The sequence below is a fragment of the Rhinatrema bivittatum genome, chromosome 4 (assembly GCF_901001135.1).
Source record: "Rhinatrema bivittatum chromosome 4, aRhiBiv1.1, whole genome shotgun sequence".
In the NCBI taxonomy this organism is placed as follows: domain Eukaryota; kingdom Metazoa; phylum Chordata; class Amphibia; order Gymnophiona; family Rhinatrematidae; genus Rhinatrema; species Rhinatrema bivittatum.
The window spans coordinates 335,877,039-335,903,409 of NC_042618.1; the positions used below are offsets into that span (position 1 = coordinate 335,877,039).

The following is a 26,371-nucleotide window of genomic DNA, read 5'->3' on the forward strand; positions in this document are numbered from 1 at the left end:
CTGAGACACATGGAAGAAGTTGTGTATCCTTAAGCTGGCAGGCAGGCATAGACGATAGGAAACTGGCCCAAGTCACTCACTGACAGAAAACAGTCCAATATATTGTTGCGTTCGTGCCTCTTCTCGCCCCTCGCTCCAGCCTCTCTACCTTGGGAGCGACTCCCTTCGGCTCTGATGGACAGATGCAGCCGTGGCTTCTCCCTGCCTCTTGGTCCCAGTGTCCCCGGGCTGGCTTGACGCTACGGATCCGCCATGTTCCTGATGACGTAAGGGCGCGCGCGCGCTCCAGACTTTGTACCAGCAAGAGCGTGAACCTCGGGGGCGTCCCCCGTAGTGACGTCATCCTTTTTCACTTTAAAAGGTCTTTGTTTGCTAACCTCTAACGAGTTAGCAAGGAACTCCAACAGGACTTGCTTCGGCAGTCCACGATACTTGCAACAACGATCCAAGTCAGCGAGGGGAAGCCTTCTCCACTGCTCGGCCTTTTCAAACTTACCAGGAGTACCCGCTCCACGGGGGCTCCGCTCTCTCTTCTTGATTTCAGATTGCCAAGACGCGATCCGGTACTCACTCCTCGAGGGCCTACGTCCTTGAATACTCAGAAGAATCCTCATTGCCTGGAAGTGATCACAGACGTGAACACAGTGAGTCCTATTGTAGATAGGAATCTGTACTCGCTCCACGAGGGCCTACATTCCTATAGCTCTGAAGACTCCCTTCCATCCAAGACGTTATCACAGGTATGGAGACTGAGAGTTATATTGGCAAGATTGCAGATAGGAACCGGTACTCACTCCACAAGGGCCCATATTCCTAGAATCCTTTTCAGACTCTCTTCTACTCTAGAAGCCATTTCATATACAGCTATTGTGAGTTCTTATTACAGAATGTTTAGAGGAATCAGTGCTCGCCTACGGCTCCTGTTCCTGAATATACTGAAGACTTTCTGTGGCATAGAGACATTGCAGACATCTACTATTGTGAGTGTACCATCTTGTATCCAGTATACCCTGTCTACTCACTACTTCTAGTCTTTCTCTACAGCTCAATGTCCCAAAGATTATATTCCAGTATCAGAAGGACTTCAGCCCTGCCAGACACATCGACTCACCACTGCCACCACTGGTGGTTCAGCTTCCAGCTTAATAAAGAACTATTTGTGTTTACTTCATATTCTAGCCTAGCCGGTGGTTCTTCTCAGGATCTCCTCCTGGGGGTGCTGTCATCTGCCATCGGCCCAGGGATTCGCCATTTCCTCCAAGTGGTCATTCCTTACACTACTGTCACTCTGTGGGAGCCAACCACTAGGGATGTGAATCGTTTTTTGACGATTTAAAATATCGTCCGATATATTTTAAATCGTCAAAAATCGTTAGAGGCGATATTTAATAAGAATTCCCCCGATTTATCGTCAAAAATCGTAAATCGGGGGAAGGGGGAGGGGAAGGGGGAGGGCGGGAAAACCGGCACACTAAAACAACCCTAAAACCCACCTCGACCCTTTAAAATAAATCCCCCACCTCCCGAACCCCCCCAAAATGCCTTAAATTACCTGGGGTCCAGTGGGGGGGTCCCGGTGTGATCTTTTACTCTTGGGCCGCCGGCGCCATTTTGTTTTTTGTCCCCCGACATCAGGAGCATAGGAGATCGCTCCCGGACCCCCGCTGGACCCCAGGGACATTTGGCCAGCTTGGGGGGGGGCCTCCTGACCCCCACAAGACTTGCCAAAAGTCCAGCGGGGGTCTGGGAACGACCTCCTAAACTCGAATCGTTTTTCCATACAAAATGGCGTTGGCCATACGCCGGCGCCATTTCATGTTGTGCAGGACGGTTTTCAATACCTTGGCATCTTTTTCCCCCGAGATTTCAAAAATCTATTTGTGGCAAATTATAGAGATCTTATTAATGAAATTAAAGACAGAATGCAACGATGGTGCAACATGCCAATTTCCTGGGTGGGAAGAATTAACCTTCTAAAAATGAACATTCTTCCTAGTTTACTTTACCTCTTCCAGCACGTCCATTGCGATATACCCAACTGAATTTTCGCAGAACTTCATGGGCTGATGGGATGGTTTATCTGGAAAGAGGTTTGAGGTTTAAGTATGTTATAGGACTGAGTGCAAAAGGTGATAGACGAGGGACTAATGAATTGATCTGTTTAATGTGAAAACAGAAATTTGTGTTGAAAGTATGGGGAAAGTGAATATTAGGGATGAGAGATGATGTAATGTTAAAGAGGGAAGAGATTTATGAATATGCGGAAGGCTGTGTGCTGGGAAATTTAGAATGTTTTGGGTAAAAGTAGAGAAAAGATGTAAGTCAGTGCATTTAATTGTGTGAAGATATGATTTATTTTAACTTAAACTTACAAACCCACGTGGATCCGGCTAAGTCAGCTATGGTTAAACAAACAGCAGGGTGGCATGGCATTGCCCAACCTCTGTATCTACTTCTGGGCAGCTAGACTTGTTAGTATGCAAGCATGGATCTGTGGCTCCGACATGTCCTGGGTTCCTCTCAAACAGGAGCAAGCGGGAGTGATTGGGCTCGCTATGCTACCTTTTATGCCGCCCACATCTCAGATATGTCGCACGGCATGCCAGGCTACTCCTAGCCTGGCACACACCCTTTGCATCTGGCGCCAGGTCTTGCATTTCCTTTACTTAGATGGGGAGGAGATTTCTCCTATTTCTCCTTTATAGTGCAACTCTGTCCTGTCCAGCTGTACTTTTTCCCCGGTCTTTATGGCATGGTGTGCACGTGGTCTAATTTCTCTGGTCCACTTATGAAGGGAAAGGAGTGGCTCCATTCTCCACCCTAGTTGAGGATTTTGATATTGATCCAAGCACAGAAATTCACTACTCGCAGCTCTTTCAGGCTTTATGTGGGTGTGTGCCTCTTGATTGTCCTCTTTGACCCCTAAACGGGATGGAACTTTTTAAAGTGACCCTAAAGCGACACGGCAAGGCATTGCTCTTATTTATGGTGGCCTCTTGCACAGCAAATTCGGTCTTGCTACTGCTCCTGGACTTATCACTGCTTGGAATGAAGACCTAGGGTTAACCTTGACAAAGCGAGATTGGAAGGGTATTTGGACATCCGCCCATCGGGTTTCAATCTGAGCAAATTGCCCTAATGTTTTGATTATTGCACCACTCCTATCAGATGCCTCTTTTTCTTTCTACAATTTGCCAGGATGCCAACCCTACGTGTTGGAGAGGTTGTAGGGAAATTGGTACCTTTCGGCACATGCATTGGGACTGTCAAAGTGCTATTATTGTTGTCTAAAGAGCCATCATAACACCTGCAGGCATACCAGCATATTTTGCTTAAAGGTTTTGCCACCTCAGGTCATTTTTAATCATTGGCCCCAGTCCTTTATTTTCCACCAATTTTTTTGGATTTTTTGTTTTTGTAAAATTCAATATCGGGGTAAGTACGCTCGTTGAAGTAACTCGGAAATTTTATTTAAAGCCCAGTCCGACGCGCGTTTCGCTCCGCTTCATCAGGGACTGAAACAAGTATCCTCCGCTTTTATTTTTTGGAGATAAATTGCCCCGTTACTCAGTTGTTGGCTTACTTCTAGCCTTCCAACCTTGCCGCCGTGTTTCTCTCTTGGCGGAGGATACTTGTTTCAGTCCCTGATGAAGCGGAGCGAAACGCGCGTCGGACTGGGCTTTAAATAAAATTTCCGAGTTACTTCAACGAGCGTACTTACCCCGATATTGAATTTTACAAAAACAAAAAATCCAAAAAAATTGGTGGAAAATAAAGGACTGGGGCCAATGATTAAAAATGACCTGAGGTGGCAAAACCTTTAAGCAAAATATGCTGGTATGCCTGCAGGTGTTATGATGGCTCTTTAGACAACAATAATAGCACTTTGACAGTCCCAATGCATGTGCCGAAAGGTACCAATTTCCCTACAACCTCTCCAACACGTAGGGTTGGCATCCTGGCAAATTGTAGAAAGAAAAAGAGGCATCTGATAGGAGTGGTGCAATAATCAAAACATTAGGGCAATTTGCTCAGATTGAAACCCGATGGGCGGATGTCCAAATACCCTTCCAATCTCGCTTTGTCAAGGTTAACCCTAGGTCTTCATTCCAAGCAGTGATAAGTCCAGGAGCAGTAGCAAGACCGAATTTGCTGTGCAAGAGGCCACCATAAATAAGAGCAATGCCTTGCCGTGTCGCTTTAGGGTCACTTTAAAAAGTTCCATCCCGTTTAGGGGTCAAAGAGGACAATCAAGAGGCACACACCCACATAAAGCCTGAAAGAGCTGGCGTCCAAGAGAGAAACACGGCGGCAAGGTTGGAAGGCTAGAAGTAAGCCAACAACTGAGTAACGGGGCAATTTATCTCCAAAAAATAAAAGCGGAGGATACTTGTTTCAGTCCCTGATGAAGCGGAGCGAAACGCGCGTCGGACTGGGCTTTAAATAAAATTTCCGAGTTACTTCAACGAGCGTACTTACCCCGATATTGAATTTTACAAAAACAAAAAATCCAAAAAAATTGGTGGAAAATAAAGGACTGGGGCCAATGATTAAAAATGACCTGAGGTGGCAAAACCTTTAAGCAAAATATGCTGGTATGCCTGCAGGTGTTATGATGGCTCTTTAGACAACAATAATAGCACCTTTAAGAAAAAATTTTTAAGAATACTATTACACAACGTCTTGATAGTGAGAATTGCACTCGTTGTGCTTTATTATAACTGTTTATAGTGTGTGACTGTCAAAGTGCCCAATTTTTCTGTTCCCAAATCACCCAAGCCCTTGCGGACATTCTGGGATATTTGATTGTTATTGGACTCAGCTTAGGGCTTCTCGGTAGATGGATGGGGTCATCTGTGCTGCTCAAGCACCAGCCACTGGTCGGACAGCTTTTGCTAGCTGCTCGTTTTACGATCGCCAAATTTTGGAAAGCTAGCCTGCACTTGGATTACTGGTGGGCTCAAGTTAAAGACCTTGCCAACTTAGAATGGCTCCAGTATGATCAATTAAAAGCCTCCTCCAAATTCCTAACTTTCTGGGGTCCTTATTTGGAATTTTGTAAACAATATTGATGTCTCTCCTTATGCCTACCATACCTTTCCTTGCATTGTTGTTCCTGCTATTGCCGAATGTAATTCAGTATAGCTTTCACACTGTTAGTACTCCTGAGATCTAACAATTGTTTTATTTTTGTGGTAGCTTCAATTGTTACTGTTAAAAATATTTAAATAAAGAGTTTTAAAAAAATCCTTTTGGAAAGCACATGTCAAAGAGAGTGACAATCCAAAACTTCTCACAGGTTATTGCAAGCTAGCATAGGTCATTGGGTTGCACACTACCACTGGCCCCTGCTATACCTACATAAGCAACCTAAACACTCTCTTGTGCAGATGGTGAGGGCCTTGGCCCTTGGGCTGACATGTTGATTATGTTAGATGCTCAAGGAGGGTATACAAGGATGCTGATCTGACTCTCTAAAAGCTGGATTAGGACTGGGATCCTGTCGTACCTTCACATGTTTTTGAAAGTCACCTCTGAAATGGACAGGCCAGAGTAAGTTGTGTGATGGTTATAACAGCACCCATATGTCATCTAAGAAAAGGTTCCCCTCATTGAACTCAGGCAAAGCCATGTTTGAAGCTATGGATTTAGCCTGAAATGTCACCGGTAGCCTTTGGGAAATATAGAGATGTGAGGGTGCTGCTTGGCCCTTAGCCTGTCCAGCTCAGGACTAGTCATATTGTTCTGCTTTCTGTAGGTACATACAAAATAGGCAGAGTAGTTGGTCTATTCAAATTAGTAGAGGCTGTTACACTTCTTATCCTATCTGAGGCCACTCTTAAAGCTCCTAGGCTCCAAACTTCCAGGGAGAGTAGCTTGTAGAATGATACATGTCTAAGCAGAGTCGCCACCTATCAGGTCTGTTCTAGTTTGATGCCCTTGCTTGTCCACATGACTGGCATTGCTTGTGCCCATTACAGCAGAGTAGATGTTTATAGGATGTATCTCCTATGGTGTTTGATCATTATGTATATAGTGGATATTCAGATCAAGGCAGATGTGTTGATAGACTCTCACTCATCAACTCTGTGCCTAGCATTATGGCTAGAGAAGGGGTTGTCAGGCCATGACCTCATGAGCTCAAAACCAGCCTCTATCCAAAGCCTGGCACTGTGCTAAATGTATAGGTCGAGTACTCTCAGAGGTTTCATGTGGTAGGCATTATGGCTGGCTTGTTCATTTTCAGTGTTGTTCTGTAGAAAGAGAAGCATTTAGGCCCACTTGAGTACTGGAGGGTCTTCTGTCTGTAATTCTAACATGTTAGTTATCATATATGCCTCGGACAGATGCCTGTCATGCTGGCAGGTGTAGAGAATATTGTGAAGAGTAATGATTCTGATGACATCATTAGCAGATAGGGACAAACTTGGCACAGACGTCATTGATATTTGATGATGAACTGTCCGGGAACATCACATTTGTGCATGGTAAGGGTACCTAACTTCTGGAGGCAGTCTGTACCAAACAATGACAGAATACATATGTGGGTATGTGTGAGTGACTTGCTGTGTTAGCCTTGGTCTAGATTGGTGTCTGGGGGTGATGTAGGGCTCTTTGCTCCCTTCCATACCACAACAATGCATACACCAGAGCATGCACTATGGGTGCACTCATTTAGCACACACTGCCTTGTCACACAAGCAAGCCTGTGCTTCTACTCTTTATGATGGATGCCTCTGACGAAAAAGCAGAATGGCTGAACACAGCACTTCGAGTCCACGTTCCACACAGAAATTTAAGATCAGCAAACAGAGCACTTTTAACCATTCCATCCGTGAAAACAGCAAGACTTACCCAAGTCAGAGAACGTGCACTGTCTCTGGCCGGTCCCATTTTATGGAACTTCATGCCCCTTGAACTTGGACTTCAGAGTAACCATAAATTTTTCAAAACACAACTCAAAACCTGGCTTTTCAAACTAGCCTTCAACAAAGAGAGTGATGCAAGCATGTAAACAAGAATAAGCGGACATATAGCACCAAGCTCACAAATTCTAGTTACTACTGGAAATTAGCTCACCACTAATTTTAACTGTAGTCAAACCACAGGATACATCGCTATAAAACATATAATCCCCCAATTGATTTTCTTCATATGCATAATCCTTATAGTAAATTATATTAGTCTATATTGTTTGTTACCGAATAGTACTGGCACCACCTATGTAAATTATGATCCATATTCACTTTGATATTGGTGCACTATTGTAAACCGTTATGATGGTAAATAACTTAATGACGGTATATAAAAACTCTTAAATAAATAAAAATAAAATGATATGTGAATGTGTAGGATGTGGAGAAAATGGCCTCACGCTTTGTTCCTTAATATTCCACCTTGGCCTAACACTGTTTTTTCATTGAGTTGAAAGGGGGGGGGGGGGGGGTGAAAAATGGCAGTGTCTAAACTCAGATTTCCTGGAGGACTTTGCCAGATGAGTACATGTCTGCCTGTAGTATACATTGCCCCTCCCCCCCCTGCCCCTGATACCTGATGCTCTCCTACCCAGGAACTGGAGTGGGCCTATTTTTACTGGTATTGGGGGGGGGGTGCCTGTTTGGAAGATATTCAGCTGGTAGGGAGGCTGTGTTTTTTTGTTTTTTTTTTACAGGTGGGGGTTTCATGATGTCCACTGATTTTGGGGATGCAGGGATGGAAAGAAGTGGGAGGGCCTCTGGAACTCTGATGGCAGTTACTTTCAGGTTCTCCTGACAAAAGAGTGTGGGGAGGGTTCTGTGCCAGCATGTGGATGATGGCGGGGAAGGGGGGGGGGAGGCCTGCCAGCATCCCTATTAGAGGTTCTTTTTTCAAGACATGATAACTTAAGCACTTATCTTTAGAAACTATTCTGGTAACTAGACTAAGAGCCTGCCACACAAGGCTTACTCTGCCATATGTCCACGCTGCCAGACTAGGCCAACAAATAATCCACCGTATGTAGCAGCAAAAGTAATGGGTGCATAGAATAGGTACCACTTGCCTCTATGTGATTACAGGGGACAGGTTCATCTACAAACAGGAGCTACATCACTAGTCTACTACACAGCCTCATGATTATGGCCCTCTGTCTACTTGCATTCTATAGCCTATACAACTTCCTCCTCCTCAGTTGTCACACAGCAGTTGACAGTGACACGGTATTAGAGACGGCTTCAAGTAGATGATACATATTGGTTAGTGTAAGACCTAAAAAGGGTTTGGTCTAGATAGTCTTTTAAGTGGAGTGAGGACAGACATAAGGGGTCCAATGTAAAGTCTTGTGGGGTGATGAGTCTAACTTTGCCTTAACACCATCAAGATTTACGTGTACACTGTGAATTCTCTGGCCTTGGCATCAGCAGCTGCACATTTCTGCTTCCTTGAGATAAACCAGACCTAGGCTTTATGTACTTTTCAAGTAGGCCTCTGACTAAAGACATGTCATGAGAGAATTCAGTGACAGACCCAGAGAGAAGGTCCATTGTTTTGTCAAAGGTGATATATCTTTACAATGTAAGAGGCCAATGGTTTATTAGAGATGCACTATGACCTTCACATAGCTATACAACCTATTGGTCCCCAACAGAGCGAAGGCATAGCAACTGCACCTCTAGCCAATCATTTGTAAACCATTTCCACCAGACAGCATATGGAGGTTGAACACTAGCTAGCTAGTGCCCATCTCACATACATGCCCATGTACCCAACAGTGATCTAAGAGTATGCTCTCTGGAGAAGGCAACAGGAGCCAAATGTGAAGCTCTACAGTAAAGAGGTTCCTGATTAGCTCTTAAGAACATAAGAACATAAGAAAATGCCATACTGGGTCAGACCAAGGGTCCATCAAGCCCAGCATCCTGTTTCCAACAGTGGCCAATCCAGGCCATAAGAACCTGGCAAGTACCCAAAAACTAAGTCTATTCCATGTAACCATTGCTAATGGCAGTGGCTATTCTCTAAGTGAACTTAATAGCAGGTAATGGACTTCTCCTCCAAGAACTTATCCAATCCTTTTTTAAACACAGCTATACTAACTGCAAGAACCACATTCTCTGGCAACAAATTCAAGAGTTTAATTGTGCGTTGAGTAAAAAAGAACTTTCTCCGATTAGTTTTAAATGTGCCCCATGCTAACTTCATGGAGTGTCCCCTAGTCTTTCTACTATCCGAAAGAATAAATAACCGATTCACATCTACCCGTTCTAGACCTCTCATGATTTTAAACACCTCTATCATATCCCCCCTCAGTCGTCTCTTCTCCAAGCTGAAAAGTCCTAACCTCTTTAGTCTTTCCTCATAGGGGAGTTGTTCCATTCCCCTTACCATTTTGGTAGCCCTTCTCTGTACCTTCTCCATCGCAATTATATCTTTTTTTAGATGTGGCGACCAGAATTGTACACAGTATTCAAGGTGCGGTCTCACCATGGAGCGATACAGAGGCATTATAACATTTTCCGTTTTATTCATCATTCCTTTTCTAATAATTCCCAACATTCTGTTTGCTTTTTTGACTGCCGCAGCACACATAACCGACGATTTCAATGTGTTATCCACTATGACACCTAGATCTCTTTCTTGGGTTGTAGCACCTAATATGGAACCCAACATCGTGTAATTATAGCATGGGTTATTTTTCCCTATATGCATCATAGAAACATAGAAACATAGAAATGACGGCAGAAGGAGACCAAATGGCCCATCTAGTCTGCCCCGCAAATTTTCTCTCTCATACTTATCTGTTTCTCTTAGCTCTTGGTTCTATTTCCCTTCCACCCCCACCTTTAATGTAGAGAGCAGTGATGGAGCTGCATCCAAGTGAAATATCTAGCTTGATTAGTTAGGGGTAGAAGCCGCCGCAATAAGCAATCTGCACCCATGTTTATTTGTTTTACCCAGACTGTTATACAGCCCTTATTGGTTGATTTTCTTCTCCCATGCCGTTGAAGCAGAGAGCTATGCTGGATATGCATCGAAAGTGAAGTATCAGGCACATTTGGTTTGGGGTAGTAACCGCCGTAACAAGCCAGCTACTCCCAGCTACATCACCTTGCACTTATCCACATTAAATTTCATCTGCCATTTGGATGCCCAATTTTCCAGTCTCACAAGGTCTTCCTGCAATTTATCACAATCTGCTTGTGATTTAACTACTCTGAACAATTTTGTGTCATCTGCAAATTTGATTATCTCACTCGTCGTATTTCTTTCCAGATCATTTATAAATATATTGAACAGTAAGGGTCCCAATACAGATCCCTGAGGCACTCCACTGTCCACTCCCTTCCACTGAGAAAATTGCCCATTTAATCCTACTCTCTGTTTCCTGTCTTTTAGCCAGTTTGCAATCCACGAAAGGACATCGCCACCTATCCCATGACTTTTTACTTTTCCTAGAAGCCTCTCATGAGGAACTTTGTCAAACGCCTTCTGAAAATCCAAGTATACTATATCTACCGGTTCACCTTTATCCACATGTTTATTAACTCCTTCAAAAAAGTGAAGCAGATTTGTGAGGCATGACTTGCCCTGGGTAAAGCCATGCTGACTTTGTTCCATTAAACCATGTCTTTCTATATGTTCTGTGATTTTGATGTTTAGAACACTTTCCACTATTTTTCCTGGCACTGAAGTCAGGCTAACCGGTCTGTAGTTTCCCGGATCGCCCCTGGAGCCCTTTTTAAATATTGGGGTTACATTTGCTATCCTCCAGTCTTCAGGTACAATGGATGATTTTTAATGATAAGTTACAAATTTTTACTAATAGGTCTGAAATTTCATTTTTTTAGTTCCTTCAGAACTTTGGGGTGTATACCATCCGGTCCAGGTGATTTACTACTCTTCAGTTTGTCAATCAGGCCTACCACATCTTCTAGGTTCACCGTGATTTGATTCAGTCCATCTGAATCATTACCCATGAAAACCTTCTCCATTACGGGTACCTCCCCAACATCCTCTTCAGTAAACACCGAAGCAAAGAAATCATTTAATCTTTCCGTGATGGCCTTATCTTCTCTAAGTGCCCCTTTAACCCCTCAATCATCTAACGGTCCAACTGACTCCCTCACAGGCTTTCTGCTTCGGATATATTTAAAAAAGTTTTTACTGTGAGTTTTTGCCTCTACAGCCAACTTCTTTTCAAATTCTCTCTTAGCCTGTCTTATCAATGTCTTACATTTAACTTTCCAATGTTTATGCTTTATCCTATTTTCTTCTGTTGGATCCTTCTTCCAATTTTTGAATGAAGATCTTTTGGCTAAATTGCTGTCTTTCCTAGGGTCATACAATGAGCTTGCAGTTGTATGCCCTAGGCCATATGGTCTTGGATGCCAGAATAGTGCCTAGTTGGAATTGCTACTAGCATGCAAGGTCATGTGGATCCCAACCCTTTTACCTAGTGACCCCTTAAGACAAAAGCCACACAGTGAAAAGACACAACCAGAAAGTGCTTTTTCAAACCTGTGACAACTTTATTATACAACAAATGTCAACAGATTCAAAGAAAGTCAACATCTTTGGTAACCACATTCTGCAAAGAAGGGAAATCAAATAGCACATGACATTGTAAATGAAATGACAAGCACATTGAGTACAGAGCTACACATACATTGTTAAAAATGGCAACATTACATATACAGTATTAGCATCTTATCCTTTTGCACATTCATGATTACAGCAACATAGAAAGTGGAAGTGGCAACCCAATAGCTACAGTACAGCTCTAGAGCTGATGCCATCACATAGTTATGCTGCTAAGAAAAAGGCAGAGATAGTCCATATTTAAAGAGTACACTCAGGGGGGGCCAAGGCAACAGAGTTCAAGTAAAGGCCCAGATAGACCATGTTGCAAGAGTTCACTTAGGGGGGGAGAGCCTAATGGCCAAAGCAGCAGAGTTCAAATAAAGGCTCAAACAGTCTATTTGAAAGAGTGCACTCAGGGGGGAGGACATCTTAAGGGCCAATGCAGCAGAGTTCAACAAGAAGGCTGCAGGACCAGGACCAAAGAGTGCAGCATGGAGGCTGAGGACCAAGAGAAGACACCACCGCATGGAGGCAGGAGGCCTAGGAGAAGACACAGAAGCATGAAGGCTGAGGGCCAGGAGAAGACACCACATCATAGAGGCAGGAGGACCATGAGAAGACACCACAGCATGGAGACATGAGCCCCAGGAGAAGACACTGCAATTTGGAGGCAGGAGCTCCAGGATAAGACACTGTAGCATGGAGGCAGGAGCCCAGGAGAAGACACTGCAGCATGGAGGCAGGAGCTCCAGGATATGAGACAACAGCATGGAGGCAGCAGCACGATGAGATGAAATGATTTGAGACACCAGCAGCAGAAGCAGGAGATGAGACATGATAAAAAGAGACAGCAATGGGATCATGACTGGAGACCGCATTGAGGAGGCTGGAGTACAGGCAGAGCATCGAGGAGAGCATTAGAAGGAGACAGCAGGACAACACAGGCAGACAATAGACCATCATCAGTAAGCCACAACAGGAACTCTGTAGTCAGGGTGGGTCCAGCAGGCTTCTTCCATCTAGCTGACACAGGAACTCTGTAGTCAGGATGGGCCTAGCAGGCTTCTTTCATCTAGCCGGCACAGGACTTCTTAACAGAGGACCAGCCAGGCTTGTTTCCACAAGTCTTGATACTTGGCGTTGTATGCCATCACTTCTGCAGCATCATGGCCCTTTGCTACGACGTGGCTTGCCACTTGGGGGTGGCATTTGTTGGGGGACCTACCCCTGGGTCATCTCTCAGGCCGAGGACTGCTGCAGGGAAGGCACAGGTGGAGGCTCTGGCAAGCGTTGGCGAATTTGGGTTAAGACGTTGGTCAGGTTGTTAATGGATGTTGCCACTGTGGTGACAGCTTACATGTGGGCAGCAGTCTGGTCACACAGAGCCTGGGTCTGGCTGTTGACAGCCCTTCTCAGGCGCACTAGCTCTGCCCGTATGTGGTGGAGATATACACCATGCCTCCTTTCCAACCAGTCAAGCTGCATGTTCATTGAGGGCTATGTTGGTGTTGGTGCTGATGCTATGCTGGGTGAGGATGAAGCTGCTGTTTGGAGTTCCAAATGTGGCATGATGGGGCTGGTGGGCTGCTCCAGCTTGGAGCCTGCTGCCTCCTGCTTGTGACATAATGTGCTGGAGATGGGTTCTGCTGGCTCAACTGCCTCCCATTGCAGGTTTGGGCTCTCCATGAAGCATGATATGTTGCTGAGCCAAGGGAAGCCAGCATCTGCATCTGCTCAGGAGGCTGGTGCTGCTGCTCTTCCTCCCCTCCTTGTTGAACTGAGTTTGTGCATCCGTCAGTAAGGGGACACGGAAAACTGTTGCAGCACTGCTGGTCCCTGAGGCTTGATGGCTAGGTCCGGCAAAGTCCTGGGCGAGAGCTGTGAAAGCAAGAAGAAGACAAGTACCAGTGCTAAGAAGTACACACATACGGTTTGGCATCAGATGCATACTTTGCATCAATCAATGTGAGCATCTTATGCCAAATTATGTAAGCAACTGTAGCAGCCTTGCCATTTACAGGTGAGGTGAACTTACCAGCTCCGGCTCGGGTAGTGTCCAGCCGCTCATCAATGCCCTCTAAGACATCTGGTCCCAGCTGTTGTACAAGGCACAATCCTACACCTATAGCAAACTAAAACTGAACTGAACAAATTTAAGATGAAGGCAGCAATCTAGCAGCAAGAGGGGGGTCCTCCCAGTCTTTTGCATCTATCGAGTGTCACATGTATGATTTTTTACCCGCCAGTGAGAAGTTGTATGTGTGCATCTGATGCAAACAGACAGAGATATCTACCTTATAAATGGGCTCTGACCGACGGCCCGCAAATGCGCAGTAGAGACCAGCTCTACCGCGCATGTGCGGGCGAGCACGTCGGTCTGAGCCAGCGTCAGAAAGAAAAAAAATAGCGGCGTCCAGTGGCAGCAGCGGGCGGCGGCGGCGGTACCGGCAGCGGGCAGCGACGGCGGTAGCGACGGCGGTAGCAGGCGGCGGCGGCGGTAGCGGCGACGGCGGGCGGTGGTAGCGGCCAGTAGCGAGGGAGGGAGAAGAGAGAGAGAGGGAGGGACGTACTGAGTGGGAGGGAGGGACGGAGAGAGAGAGTGGGAGGGAGTGACTGAGTGAGAGGGAGGGACTGAGGGGGAGGGACTGAGTGAGAGGGAGGGAGTGGGACTGAGTGAGAGGGAGAGGGGGGACTGAGTGAGAGGGAGTGGGACTGAGGGAGGGAGTGGGACTGGGAGAGAGGGAGGGAGTGGGACTGAGGGAGAGTGAGTGGGACTGAGTGAGTGAGAGGGAGGGAGAGAGGGGGGAGGGAGTGACTGAGTGAGAGGGAGGGACTGAGTGGGAGGGAGGGATTGAGTGAGGGGGAGGGACTGGGGGGGACTGAGTGAGAGGGAGTGAGTGGGACTGAGGGAGGGAGTGGGACTGAGGGAGAGGGAGGGAGGGAGGGAGTGGGGACTGAGTGAGAGTGAGTGGGACTGAGTGAGTGAGAGGGAGGGGGGAGGGAGTGAGTGAGACTGAGTGGGAGGGAGGGACTGAGTGAGAGGGGAGGGAGGGTGGGGAGGAGTGGGTGAGGGAGGGAGGTAGGGGGTGGTGAAGAGTGAGGGGAGAGAGAAAGAGGGGGAGGTGAGAGACAGAGGGATGTAGCCCGTTTTAACGGGCTTAACGGCTTGTATATATATATAAATGAGACCTTCAGGGACATAGTAGCCAAGTCCCAACTCCAGTCTGGCATCCCTGGTGCTGCCGTGGAGGAGGAAGGTCTCATGATCGGAGAGCATCTACCTGGTGCAGCAGAAAATGATCCTGTAGCAAGGACCTGCTCTCCCAGGGCTTTTGCCAAGGAGGGAAGGGTTAGGTCGGCCATCATAGTTGGTGATTCTACTATTAAAAATGTGGATGGCTGGTGGGCATGAGGACCGCCTGGTAACATGCCTACCTGGTGCAAAGATGGTGGACCTCACGTGTCACCTAGATAGGATTTTAGACAGTGCTGGGGAGGAGCCGGCTGTCCATGGTACATGTGGGTACCAAGGTTCTGGAAGCCAAATTTAGGCTCTTAGGTAGAAAGCTGAAATCCAGAACCTCCAGGGTAGCATTCTCTGAAATGATCCCTGTTCCATGCAAAGGTCCTCAGAGGCAGGCAGAGCTCCGGAGTCTCAATGCATAGATGAGACAATAGTGCAGGGAAGAGGGATTCAGTTTTATAAGGAACTTGGGAACCTTTTCTGGAAGGGATGGGCTCCACCTTAACCAAGGTGGAACCAGGCTGCTGGTGCTAACCTTTAACAAGGAGATAGAGCAGCTTTTAAACTAGAGCTGACAGTCACTCAGCAGCAAATGGTTCGGAGGGAAGTATCTTCAAAGGATACTAATGAAGCATTAGCATTAGGGCATCCCAACAGAAAGGTTCCAATAATAAGAAAAGTAGTCCAAGTGCCTATAATTAAAAACTCACCTGAGCTAAAAGATTCCAATTTATCCCTGTCAACTGAAAAGCAGAATGTAAATACAAACAAAAAATTCACTTTGAAATGTTTGTAGGCTAATGCCAGAAGTCTACGCCTAGCCTCCAGCAGTAAGCTCCAGTGGATAGCCTGAGGGCCATTCTGGTACTGCAGTTCTCTCCAGCTGTGGGTGTTAGAGTCTACCCGGAGTCTCCTCCATCTTGAGTTTTTATCCTGGTTTTTAGCTTGTCTCTTCTCGTCTGAACCTGAGTCCTCGACTCATCCTTCAACGTCTGAGTCCTGTCATCACCAGCATTCATTTCAAGTCCTCCGTCACCTCTGCCTCATGGCTGGCATGCCACTTCTGCTGCTCCCTGCAACAGATCCAAAAGGGCTGGGAATGGTCGGAGGAGAATTAGAGTGTATAGCAGTGTATGATGACATAGACTTAATTGGCATCTCAGAGACATGGTGGAAAGAGGATAACCAATGGGATAGTGCTATATCGGGGTACAAATTATATCGCAATGACAGAGAGAAGCATCTTGGTGGCGGGGTAGCACTTTATGTCCAGGATGGCATAGAGTCCAACAGGATAAAGATCCTTAATGAGACTAAATATACAATTTAATTTTTATGGGTAGAAATCCCTTGTGTTGGGAAATGTAGCGCTTTGGTGGAATGGAGCGCTAGGGGGCGCTCCAGCACAGAACATAATTTTGTGTGCCCATGCGGCAAGACAGTCCAAGACTGGGTACCGGAAAATCTGGAACCTCCACCAGACCTGCACACCTCCGGGAGGCCACCAACGCAATGGTGGTCTCTGAAAGGTCCTCCGACCGTTCCCAGCCCTTTTGGATCTGCTGCAGGGAGCAGCAGAAGTGGCATGCCGGGCATGAGGCAGAGGACTTGAAATAAATGCTGGTGATGACAGGACTCAAACGTTGAAGGATGAGACGAGGACTCAGATTCATACGAGAAGAGACAACCTAAAAACCAGGATAAAAACTCAAGATGGAGGAGACTCCGGGTAGACTCTAACACCCACAGCTGGAGAGAACTGCAGTGGCCAGAACGGCCCTCAGGCTATCCACTGGAGCTTACTGCCGGAGGCTAGGCGTAGCTGGAGTCCAGAGCATCAGAGAGAAGAAGAGATGAGCCTCCAAGGTGAGGATCCAGGACATCCGGAACGGACTCTCCAGACACTCAGTGAAGAGCAGCCAGGATGGACGAGATGGACATCCTAGAAGACTCCAGACCCAGGAGGAGACAGACAGGAACAAGGAGATCCTCAACTCCAATGATGGAAAAGACCCATCAGCACCCTACAAAGCCCAACGGGGGTGGTCATGGACCACTGGGCCACAGCACGTCCTACCCACCCAGCCGGGCAGGTCGCAGACCATACTAGGATGGATCAACGAAGCCTGGAACATCAGACAGGATGGAAAACAGGACTTCAGGCTAGACAAAGGAACATCAGGAGGAACGAGGCATCAGCAGAGACCAGGAAAGAAGACAATAGAGAAAACGATGAAGGATCCAACGAAGAATATGGAATGCCAAGCAGGAGCGAAGAGTACATGGAGTCCAAAAGAAGACCGGCTCCTGAAGGACTGTTCCAGAGAGGAACCAACTCCTTGCGAAGGCAAAGGCTGAATGGCAATGAAGCCCTTTTGTAGGAAGAAGCAGGAAACACCCAGGGAGGAGCTTGCAGGTGGGGCCAAAGGGACCATGCCCTCCTGGCCCTTTAACTCAGGCTGGAAAACACGGCCTCACCCCCAGGAGGAAGCAGGAAGCAGTGCAGGACCCTGGACAGCGGCCCTGCAGCACAGGAAGATGCCGAGCTGAAGCAGGAGCTGAAGATAGGCCTCAGAGCAGGCCCCAATGTCCCAGGTGGCTTCCTGCCTCTGAAGAAGAACCAGGGGCGGCTTCAGAATGCAGGCAAGGCTGGGGATAATGGCCCTCTTCCACGGAGGGCCCGCGGTAAGGTTAGCGACCTCCGGGTCGCATGAGGGCGTTGTTGGCAGCCTCCTGGCTGCGTGAGCTACACTCGGACAGCTCCCTGCCGCCAGGTACTGCAGGGAGGGAAGGCAGTAATTCCCTGAACACAGGGGATACTCCACGTGGCTCCAGCCACAGGAGAGAACCCTGGTGCGGCTCCTGCCGTGCCGGCACGATGGCAGCCTCCGCCGCTGCAGGAAATCCCGGCACGGCTCATGCCATGCCGGCAAGACAACATCAGGGGTTGGGCTGGGCAAGAAAGGTAAGAGCCTGCTCGCGGCATAAGAACATAAGAAAATGCCATACTGGGTCAGACCAAGGGTCCATCAAGCCCAGCATCCTGTTTCCAACAGTGGCCAATCCAGGCTAGAAGAACCTGGCAAGTACCCAAAAACTAAGTCTATTCCATTACCATTGCTAATGGCAGTGGCTATTCTCTAAGGGGCGGATTTTAAAACCCCTGCGCGTGTAAATCCTTCTGGATTTACGCGCGCCGGCGTGCCTATTTTGCATAGGCCGCTGGCGCGCGAGGAGCCCCGGGATGCACGTAAGTCCCGGGGCTTCCTGTCGGGGGCGTGGTGGGGGGCATGGCGGGATGACGCGGTGTTTAGGGGGCGGGGTGCGGCGTTTCGGGGGTTGCGACGTGGGCGTGGTTTCGGCCCAGGGGCGTGGCCGCGGCCTCCGTAACAGCCCCCGGGACCGGACCACGGAGCGGGGCAGCCGGCCGACGCGTGCAAAGGTAAGGGGGGGGGGTTAGATAGGGCCGGGGGGTGGGTAGGTAGGGGAAGGGAGGGGAAGGTGGGGGGAGGGCGAAGGAAAGTTCCCTCCGAGGCCGCTTCGAAATCGGAACGGCCTCGGAGGGAACAGGCAGCGCGCGCTGGGCTCGGCGCGCGCAGGTTGCACAAATGTGCACCCCCTTGCGCGTGCCGACCCCGGATTTTATATGATACGCGCGGCTACGTGCGTATCTTATAAAATCCAGCATACTTTTGTTCGCGCCTGCTGCGCGAACAAAAGTACGCGCTCGCGCAAGTATTTAAAATCTGCCCCTTAGTGAACTTAATAGCAGGTAATGGACTTCTCCTCCAAGAACTTATCCAATCCTTTTTTAAACACAGCTATACTAACTGCACTAACCACATCCTCTGGCAACAAATTCCAGAGTTTAATTGTGTGTTGAGTAAAAAAGAACTTTCTCTGATTAGTTTTAAATGTGCCCCATGCTAACTTCATGGAGTGCCCCCTAGTCTTTCTACTGTCCAAAAGAGTAAATAACCGATTCACATCTATCCGTTCTAGACCTCTCATGATTTTAAACACCTCTATCATATCCCCCCTCAGCCGTCTCTTCTCCAAGCTGAAAAGTCCTAACCTCTTTAGTCTTTCCTCATAGGGGAGCTGTTCCATTCCCCTTATCATTTTGGTAGCCCTTCACTGTACCTTCTTCATCGCAATTATATCTTTTTTGAGATGTGGCGACCAGAATTGTACACAGTATTCAAGGTGCGGTCTCACCATGGAGCGATACAGAGGCATTATGACATTTTCCGTTTTATTCACCATTCCCTTTCTAATAATTCCCAACATTCTGTTTGCTTTTTTGACTGCCGCAGAACACTGAACCGACGATTTCAATGTGTTATCCACTATGACGCCTAGATCTCTTTCTTGGGTTGTAGCACCTAATATGGAACCCAACATGGTGTAATAATTATAGCATGGGTTATTTTTCCCTATATGCATCACCTTGCACTTATCCACATTAAATTTCATCTGCCATTTGGAAGCCCAATTTTCCAGTCTCACAAGGTCTTCCTGCAATTTATCACAATCTGCTTGTGATTTAACTACTCTGAACAATTTTGTGTCATCTGCAAATTTGATTATCTCACTCGTCGTATTTCTTTCCAGATCATTTATAAATATATTGAAAAGTAAGGGTCCCAATACAGATCCCTGAGGCACTCCACTGCCTACTCCCTTCCATTGAGAAAATTGCCCATTTAATCCTACTCTCTGTTTCCTGTCTTTTAGCCAGTTTGCAGTCCACGAAAGGACATCACCACCTATCCCATGACTTTTTACTTTTCCTAGAAGCCTCTCATGAGGAACTTTGTCAAACGCCTTCTGAAAATCCAAGTATACTATATCTACCGGTTCACCTTTATCCACATGTTTATTAACTCCTTCAAAAAAGTGAAGCAGATTTGTGAGGCAAGACTTGCCCTGGGTAAAGCCGCGGGCCCTTTAAATTAAGTGTGACGGCATGTGCATGTGCCTAGGGGAGAGAGTGCAGAGGCTGTGCCGGCAACATGCCGCACCGCGAGAGCAGGCCACATCCGCCGGCAACAGGGGAGAGCCGGACCTGGGAGCCTCCTGGTGGAGGTACGGGGACCTGGCCGCGGCCGGGGATCCTAACAAGATACTTTGTGAATTGCAAATGAGTCACATGAAAGACACCATCATTAAAATGGGGAACAGTTGAACCACAGTCCACAAGAAAGTATACTTTGTAATTGCTTCACAGGAATGTTGTGTGGAGTCCTGTGCATATCTTTATCACTTCATATATGTTCCACTACTATTTCTGTGTCCCTACAAAGGCCTCAGTTTTGCCATTCAGGCTTTTTCAGGGCAAATTATGGTTCATTACTATTCTTGGATTGATATCATGAATTGTATTTAGTGAAGAGAACTCGATCTCTTATTGTTGATTCTACTTTATTTGTCAGTTTGCCAATTCGGTGTCTCATAACTTCGACTGTTTCTTCTACTTTTGTGTTGCAAGGAGGCATTGAAGTCTGCTACAGATAACGCTCTGGTAAATAGACATGGGAAGGTTTCCAATACGCTGAGAAGACAATGGAAGTTCACATATGATTAACTGTATTTAGCAAGCTGCTAATTAACAACAGTTGAAGTCCTATAAATGGCCATAGATTAATCTATAAAGAAATAAAATAGGGAGCATAGTGGTGCATGTCTTCATTGCTTGTGGTCTTCATGTTGATAGTGTGCTGTAGATTAGTTGCTTTGCCAGGAAGATGGATAACTCAGCTGTCTGTTTTTGTATCATTCAATTGCAGGTTTTTTCAATCTAAGAAACTGAATACTACCATCTGGCACCTTTATAGGCCTACCACAGGTGCCCTCCTCCTGATGACTGCCCTTCATCTGTGTGACATGGTAAGCAGGAAACATCCTATTCATGCCTATCAGACTCGCGATACTGGTGATGAGACATTATTCCTGCAGTTATATTCTAGAAGAGCAAATGTAGTACTTATGTCGTCATTAGGACAGGTAAATCTAACAACATGCCATACTGGGTCAGACTAAAGATCTACCAAACCCAGCATACTGTCTCTGACAGCGGCCAATCCAGGTCACAAATACCCAGAAGGATCCCAAAGAATAGGTCCAATCCTTCTTGCTCAGAGCTAGGGATAAGCAGCAACTTTCCCACGTCTACATGGCTTATGGACTTTTCCTCCAGGAACTTGTCTAGTAGGGATGTGAATCGTGTGCCCGATCGTCTTAACGATCAAAATCGTCTGGCAGGAGAAGAAAATCGTGTTTGGCACGATTTTTTAGTTAAAAAATTGGTTTTTCAGATTAGTGCGCGCTAACAGGAAGTTAGCGCGCACTAACCATCTTTAGTGCACACTAACAGAAAATGATACAATTTGACACTTTTCAGGTCAGTTAAGGTCAGTTTAGGAATGAATATGTATTCCTATTGGCTGCCCTCTTATTTATTCATGTTACCAAGGTTCCCACTGACAGTATATGGGGGATGGGAAATGGAAACTGTTGGTAGTTGACAAAAAAAGTAATGTGATCAGTCAATGTGACTAGAACTTGTGCCCTATCCCTGATACCGGGAGTGTTGTGATCTTCCTGCACACAGTGCCCTATCCCTGATACCGGGAGTGTTGTGATCTTCCTGCACACAGTGCCCTATCCCTGATACCAAGAGTGTTGTGATCTTCCTGCACACAGTGCCCTATCCCTGATACCAGGAGTGTTGTGATCTTCCTGCACACAGTGCACTATCCCTGATACTGGGAATGTTGTGATCTTCCTGCACGCAGTGCCCTATCCCTGATACCAGGGGTGTTGTGATCTTCCTGCACTCAGTGCCATATCCCTGATACCAGGGGTGTTGTGATCTTCCTGCATGCAGTGCCCTATCCCTGATACCGGGGTGTTGTGATCTTCCTGCACGCAGTGCCCTATCCCTGATACCAGGGGTGTTGTGATCTTCCTGCACTCAGTGCCATATCCCTGATACCAGGGGTGTTGTGATCTTCCTGCATGCAGTGCCCTATCCCTGATACCGGGAGTGTTGTGATCTTCCTGCACACAGTGCCCTATCCCTGATACCGGGAGTGTTGTGATCTTCCTGCACACAGTGCCCTATCCCTGATACAGGGAGTGTTGTGATCTTCCTGCATGCAATGCCGTATCCCTGCTCAGTGCAGGAAGATCACAACACCCCCGGTATCAGGGTTAGGGCACTGATACCGGGCCATTTCTATCAACGCACCCGTGGCCCGAGAGTGGAAGATCACAGCGGGACCCCCCCCACTGGACCCCAGGTAATTTAAGACATTTGGGGGAGGTTCGGGAGGGTGGGGGATTTATTTTAAAGGGTCGAGGTGGGTTTTAGGGTTGTTTTAGTGTGCCGGTTTTCCCGCCCTCCCCCGATTTACGATTTACACGATTTTAAACAAAACAAAACCGCGACGATCCGATTCCCTCCCCCCCCAGCCAAAATCGATCGTTAAGACTATCGATCACATGATTCACATCTCTACTAAAGAGTGCCTTTGGAGTCTACTTAAGGACCTCAGTCCCAGGATTTCATATAGAAAAAAATAGAAAATAAAACAGATGATTTCATAATGTGTCTGTATTGATCTGTGGTGTGACCACATCTTGACTACTGACTACAGTTCTGGCTGCTCCCAGCTCAGAAAAGATGTAGCAGAGCTAGAATACAGAGAAGGACGACCAAAATGATGAATGGAGCAGCTCCTCTATGAAGAAAGGCTAAAGAGGTTGTGGCTTTTCAGTCTGGAGAAGAGATGGCTGAGATTAGATGTGACAGAGGTCTATAAAATCACAAGTGGAGTAGAATGGGTAAATAGGGAATAGTTATTTACTCTTTACAATAATACTAGGGCTAGGAGATACTCCATGAAGCTAATAGGTAGCACTTTTAAAACAAATGTGAAAAAATATTTTCTCACTCATTGCACCATTATGTTGTGGAATTTGTGGCCAGAGAATGGGCTGAAAGCAGTTAAGTATAGTTAGGTTAAAAAGGGTCTAGACATTATATCAGGAATTGCTCTCAATTGAGCTGCCGCATAGTACCAAGCTATATTTGGTACTCCCAAACCTCCACGAATTCTGAGTTGATACATAGGAGTTTGGGAGACCCTCAGGGAATGTCTATTCCAAATAAAGTCACTTTCTTTTCCCAGGTATTAAGAATGGCAGCGGAGATTAAGACCAATAGTGTTATAAAGAGTTATAAAAAATGAGGGAGAATGTTCATCTTAATGATTGCTATACACCCCAGCCATGAATGCTGCTCTCTATTCCAATGTTGCATATTTGACTCTAGTTTTTTTTATATCAATGACGTGTAATTTAGCTGGAATAAATTGTGAACATTAGGACCTATTTGAATCCCTAAGCATTTAAGGGACTTCCTCACCCATTTAAAAGGAAAGGTAGCTTTAAGACTATCTACTGCACAACATTCAAGATTTCCGATTTATCGAAGTAAACCCGAAACCTGGAAACTTTACTAAAACATTGTAATTCGATGGAAACCTCTTGAAGAAAAGACATAGGATTAGATAGAGTAAATAAAATATCGTCCGCAAATAGTGACAATTTAAAATGCTGACTTCCCATTCTTACTCCTTCAATCCCCTCGGATCCCTGAATTCTAGAAGCAAAGAGTTCTAAAAATAAAGCAAAAAGAAGTGCTGAAAGCAAACACCCCTGCTTCATTCCTCTCCCTACCGGAAAAGTTGGACCATATCTTCCATTGACTTTCACGCTTGCTTGGGGATTACTATATAACCTTTTAAAGCAAGTCATGAAACATGTACCAAAGCCCATTTTACCTAGAGTCTGAAATAAAAAAGGCCATTGGACCATATCAAATGCCTTTTCGGCATCGACGGAAAGAACAAAAATGGGATATTTTCTTTTGAGACCCTCCACAGAATATCTGTAACTTTCCTGACATTGTTAGCAGCCATTCTTTGGGGAATAAACCCCACCTAATCTGGATGAACTAGGTTGGGTAGCAGCCCATTGAGGCATTTAGCTAGCACACTGGCAAGAATTTTGAGATCAACATTGATAAGGGAAATGGGCCGATATGAGCTGCATAAGTTAGGATCCTGGCCCGGTTTAGCTATAACTGATATTCTGGCCAGGTTAGAGTGTTGCGGTAAGTGAGCCCCATCCATAAGACTAATAAAATAATCCACAAGCGGTTCCGTCAATATAGAGGCATAATGCCTGTAATAGGATCCAGAAAAGCCATCCATTCCTGGTGCTTTTCCTGGTTTAAGAAGCTGTATAGCCTGGATAACTTCTACAGCCATGATTGGAGCATCAAGAAATTGCTGTTGCTCCTCTGATAGTGTGAGGAGCTCAACAGAGTTCAAATATGTGACAATATCAGCTAAGGGGATGTTAGAATCACCAGCATATAAAACTGTATAAAAAGCAGAAAAGCAATTCTGAATATCCACAGATTAAGTTACCATGTGTCCCATCAAGTCTTTAATTTTAGCTATCATATTCTGAGAGGCTATAGTCTTTAATCTGCGTGCTAAATGTCTGCTAGCTTTATTAGTTCCTTAAAAAAATTGCTGCTTAGTGAGTTCCAATTTATGCGCTATTTGGGCAGAGTTCAGGTTGTCTAATTCTAGCCGAGCTGTTTGTTATTGCTGAAGTATTTCAGGAGAGGTATAGCACATGTGAAGCTCTGTCAAAGCAGATATTTTATTTAATAGCGAAATCCTGGCTTCTTTCTGAACCTTCTTATGATGGGAGGCTTGGGAAATTACGATATCTCTCATGACAGCTTTAGAACATTCCCATAAAATACCCGGGGAGATAGTAGGAGAAGCGTTTAAAAGAAAATATGCTTTCAATTTGTTCTCCAGGAGTTGGCTTATAGCTTCATCTTGTAATAATCCATCATTGAAGCACCAATTACTTCGTCCGGGATCAGGGTCTTTAAGTGAGAATATTATCCACACCGGAGCATGGTAGGACCATGTTATATTGCCCACCCCAGAATCCTGAATCCTATTCTGTAATAACCTGTCGATTAAAAAGTAGTCTATATGAGAATAGGAGCTGTGGGGTGTAGAATAGAAAGTGTATGATCTTGAAGTAGGGTAGCGCTGCCTCCATATATCCACCACATTCCAGACCTTCAAAGAATCCAACTCCCAGCGGGCTATAGGACAATAAGGCAACAGATCATTGGCTGAATTCGCCATAGAGTTCAAAACTCTTGCAGCTGAACTCCACCGGGACCCCAAATGTCTCAAGACTCTCTTTTGCAGAGGCCTGGATAACTATTTGAAGGACGAGCTGGCCGCACCTGACTCGCTGGACGAATTAATAGCCTTGGCCACTCAGATTGATCACTAGCTCCGGGACAAAGTGAAGGAACTTCAGCCTAGGGTGCTACCTGGGTTGAAACAGGCCAGTGCTGTCTCTACACCTTGGATGGTTCCAGTAATCCCTGCTGCTGTTACAGATGAACCTATGCAACTTGGTCACGGTCGCTTGACCTCCAAAGAGAGAAGATTTTGGAAGAAGTGCGGCCTTTGCATGTACTGTGGTCAGCCCGGCCATAAAGTCTCCACATGCTCCATTCATCCGGAAAACGGACAGGCCTAAGTCCTGCAGGAGGACTGTTCTTAGGCCATACCGCGATATCTCCTCCGCTCTCTCTCCCAATATCTTTGACCTTCGGACCAATCACAGTTCAGACTCCTGCCCTGGTGGACTCGGGGGCAAGAGGCTACTTCATTCTCAGATGTCTAGTGGAAGACCTGAAGATTCCCCTCATCAAATTAGAAGATCCACTACTGTCTTACAACTTGAAGTGGGTTTTGGACATTCCTTAACTTTGCCACTTCCACTAAAGATCTCAGTGACGTTCCCAGCAGCTCATCCATCGTTGCTGACCTCTACAACAACATACTCAGTGAATTTTCTTCCAAAACTCAAGATCTACCTGTCATCTATGCAGAAGATGACTTAGAATACAAAGTCGAAGAAGTCCTGGACGTTTGTAAAATAGGCAAGACTTTTGAATACCTTCTATAATGGGAAGGTTTCGGCCCCGAAGAAAACTCTTGGGATCCTCAGACCAATATCCTGGACAAAGACATGCTTCGTCAGTTCCACCTTGCGCATCCTTCAAAACCTAAGCCTGGTACCCGAAGAGGAAATTGCCCTTTGAAGGGGGGTACTGTTGTGTCCGTTGGTTCCTGACGCCCTCTCTCCACCCTCCTTACCTCTTTGGCGACTCCCTCTTCGACCGCGGGAAGATTGGCTGCCATGGCGTCCTGCCAAAGTTCTCCGGCATCCCCGGACCCGCTAGTCTCTGCAACCTGCCATGATTCCTGGAGGCCTAGGGGCGCGCACTAGGCGCAGCCCCGACTGAAGTACCGGCGATGGCACGAACCTCAGGGGCGTCTCCCTGAGATGACGTCACCCGCGACGGATATTTAAGGTCTTAGAATTTGCTAACAGATGGAGTTAGCAAGGGTTACTCTACCTAAGCTACTCTGCCTCCTCGGACTTACC

The 26,371-nt window shown here is 46.4% G+C and overlaps 1 protein-coding gene across 1 annotated transcript in view; it reads left to right on the plus strand.

The window, feature by feature from the left end:
- Positions 1-26,371, plus strand: part of ST6GALNAC1 (ST6 N-acetylgalactosaminide alpha-2,6-sialyltransferase 1) — a 76,079-nt gene that overhangs the window by 46,123 nt on the left and 3,585 nt on the right. Inside the window, exon 8 of the mRNA XM_029597496.1 lies at positions 20,593-20,692. Within this exon, the coding sequence (XP_029453356.1) occupies positions 20,593-20,692 (100 nt within the window). The remainder of the gene's footprint in view (positions 1-20,592; positions 20,693-26,371) is intronic.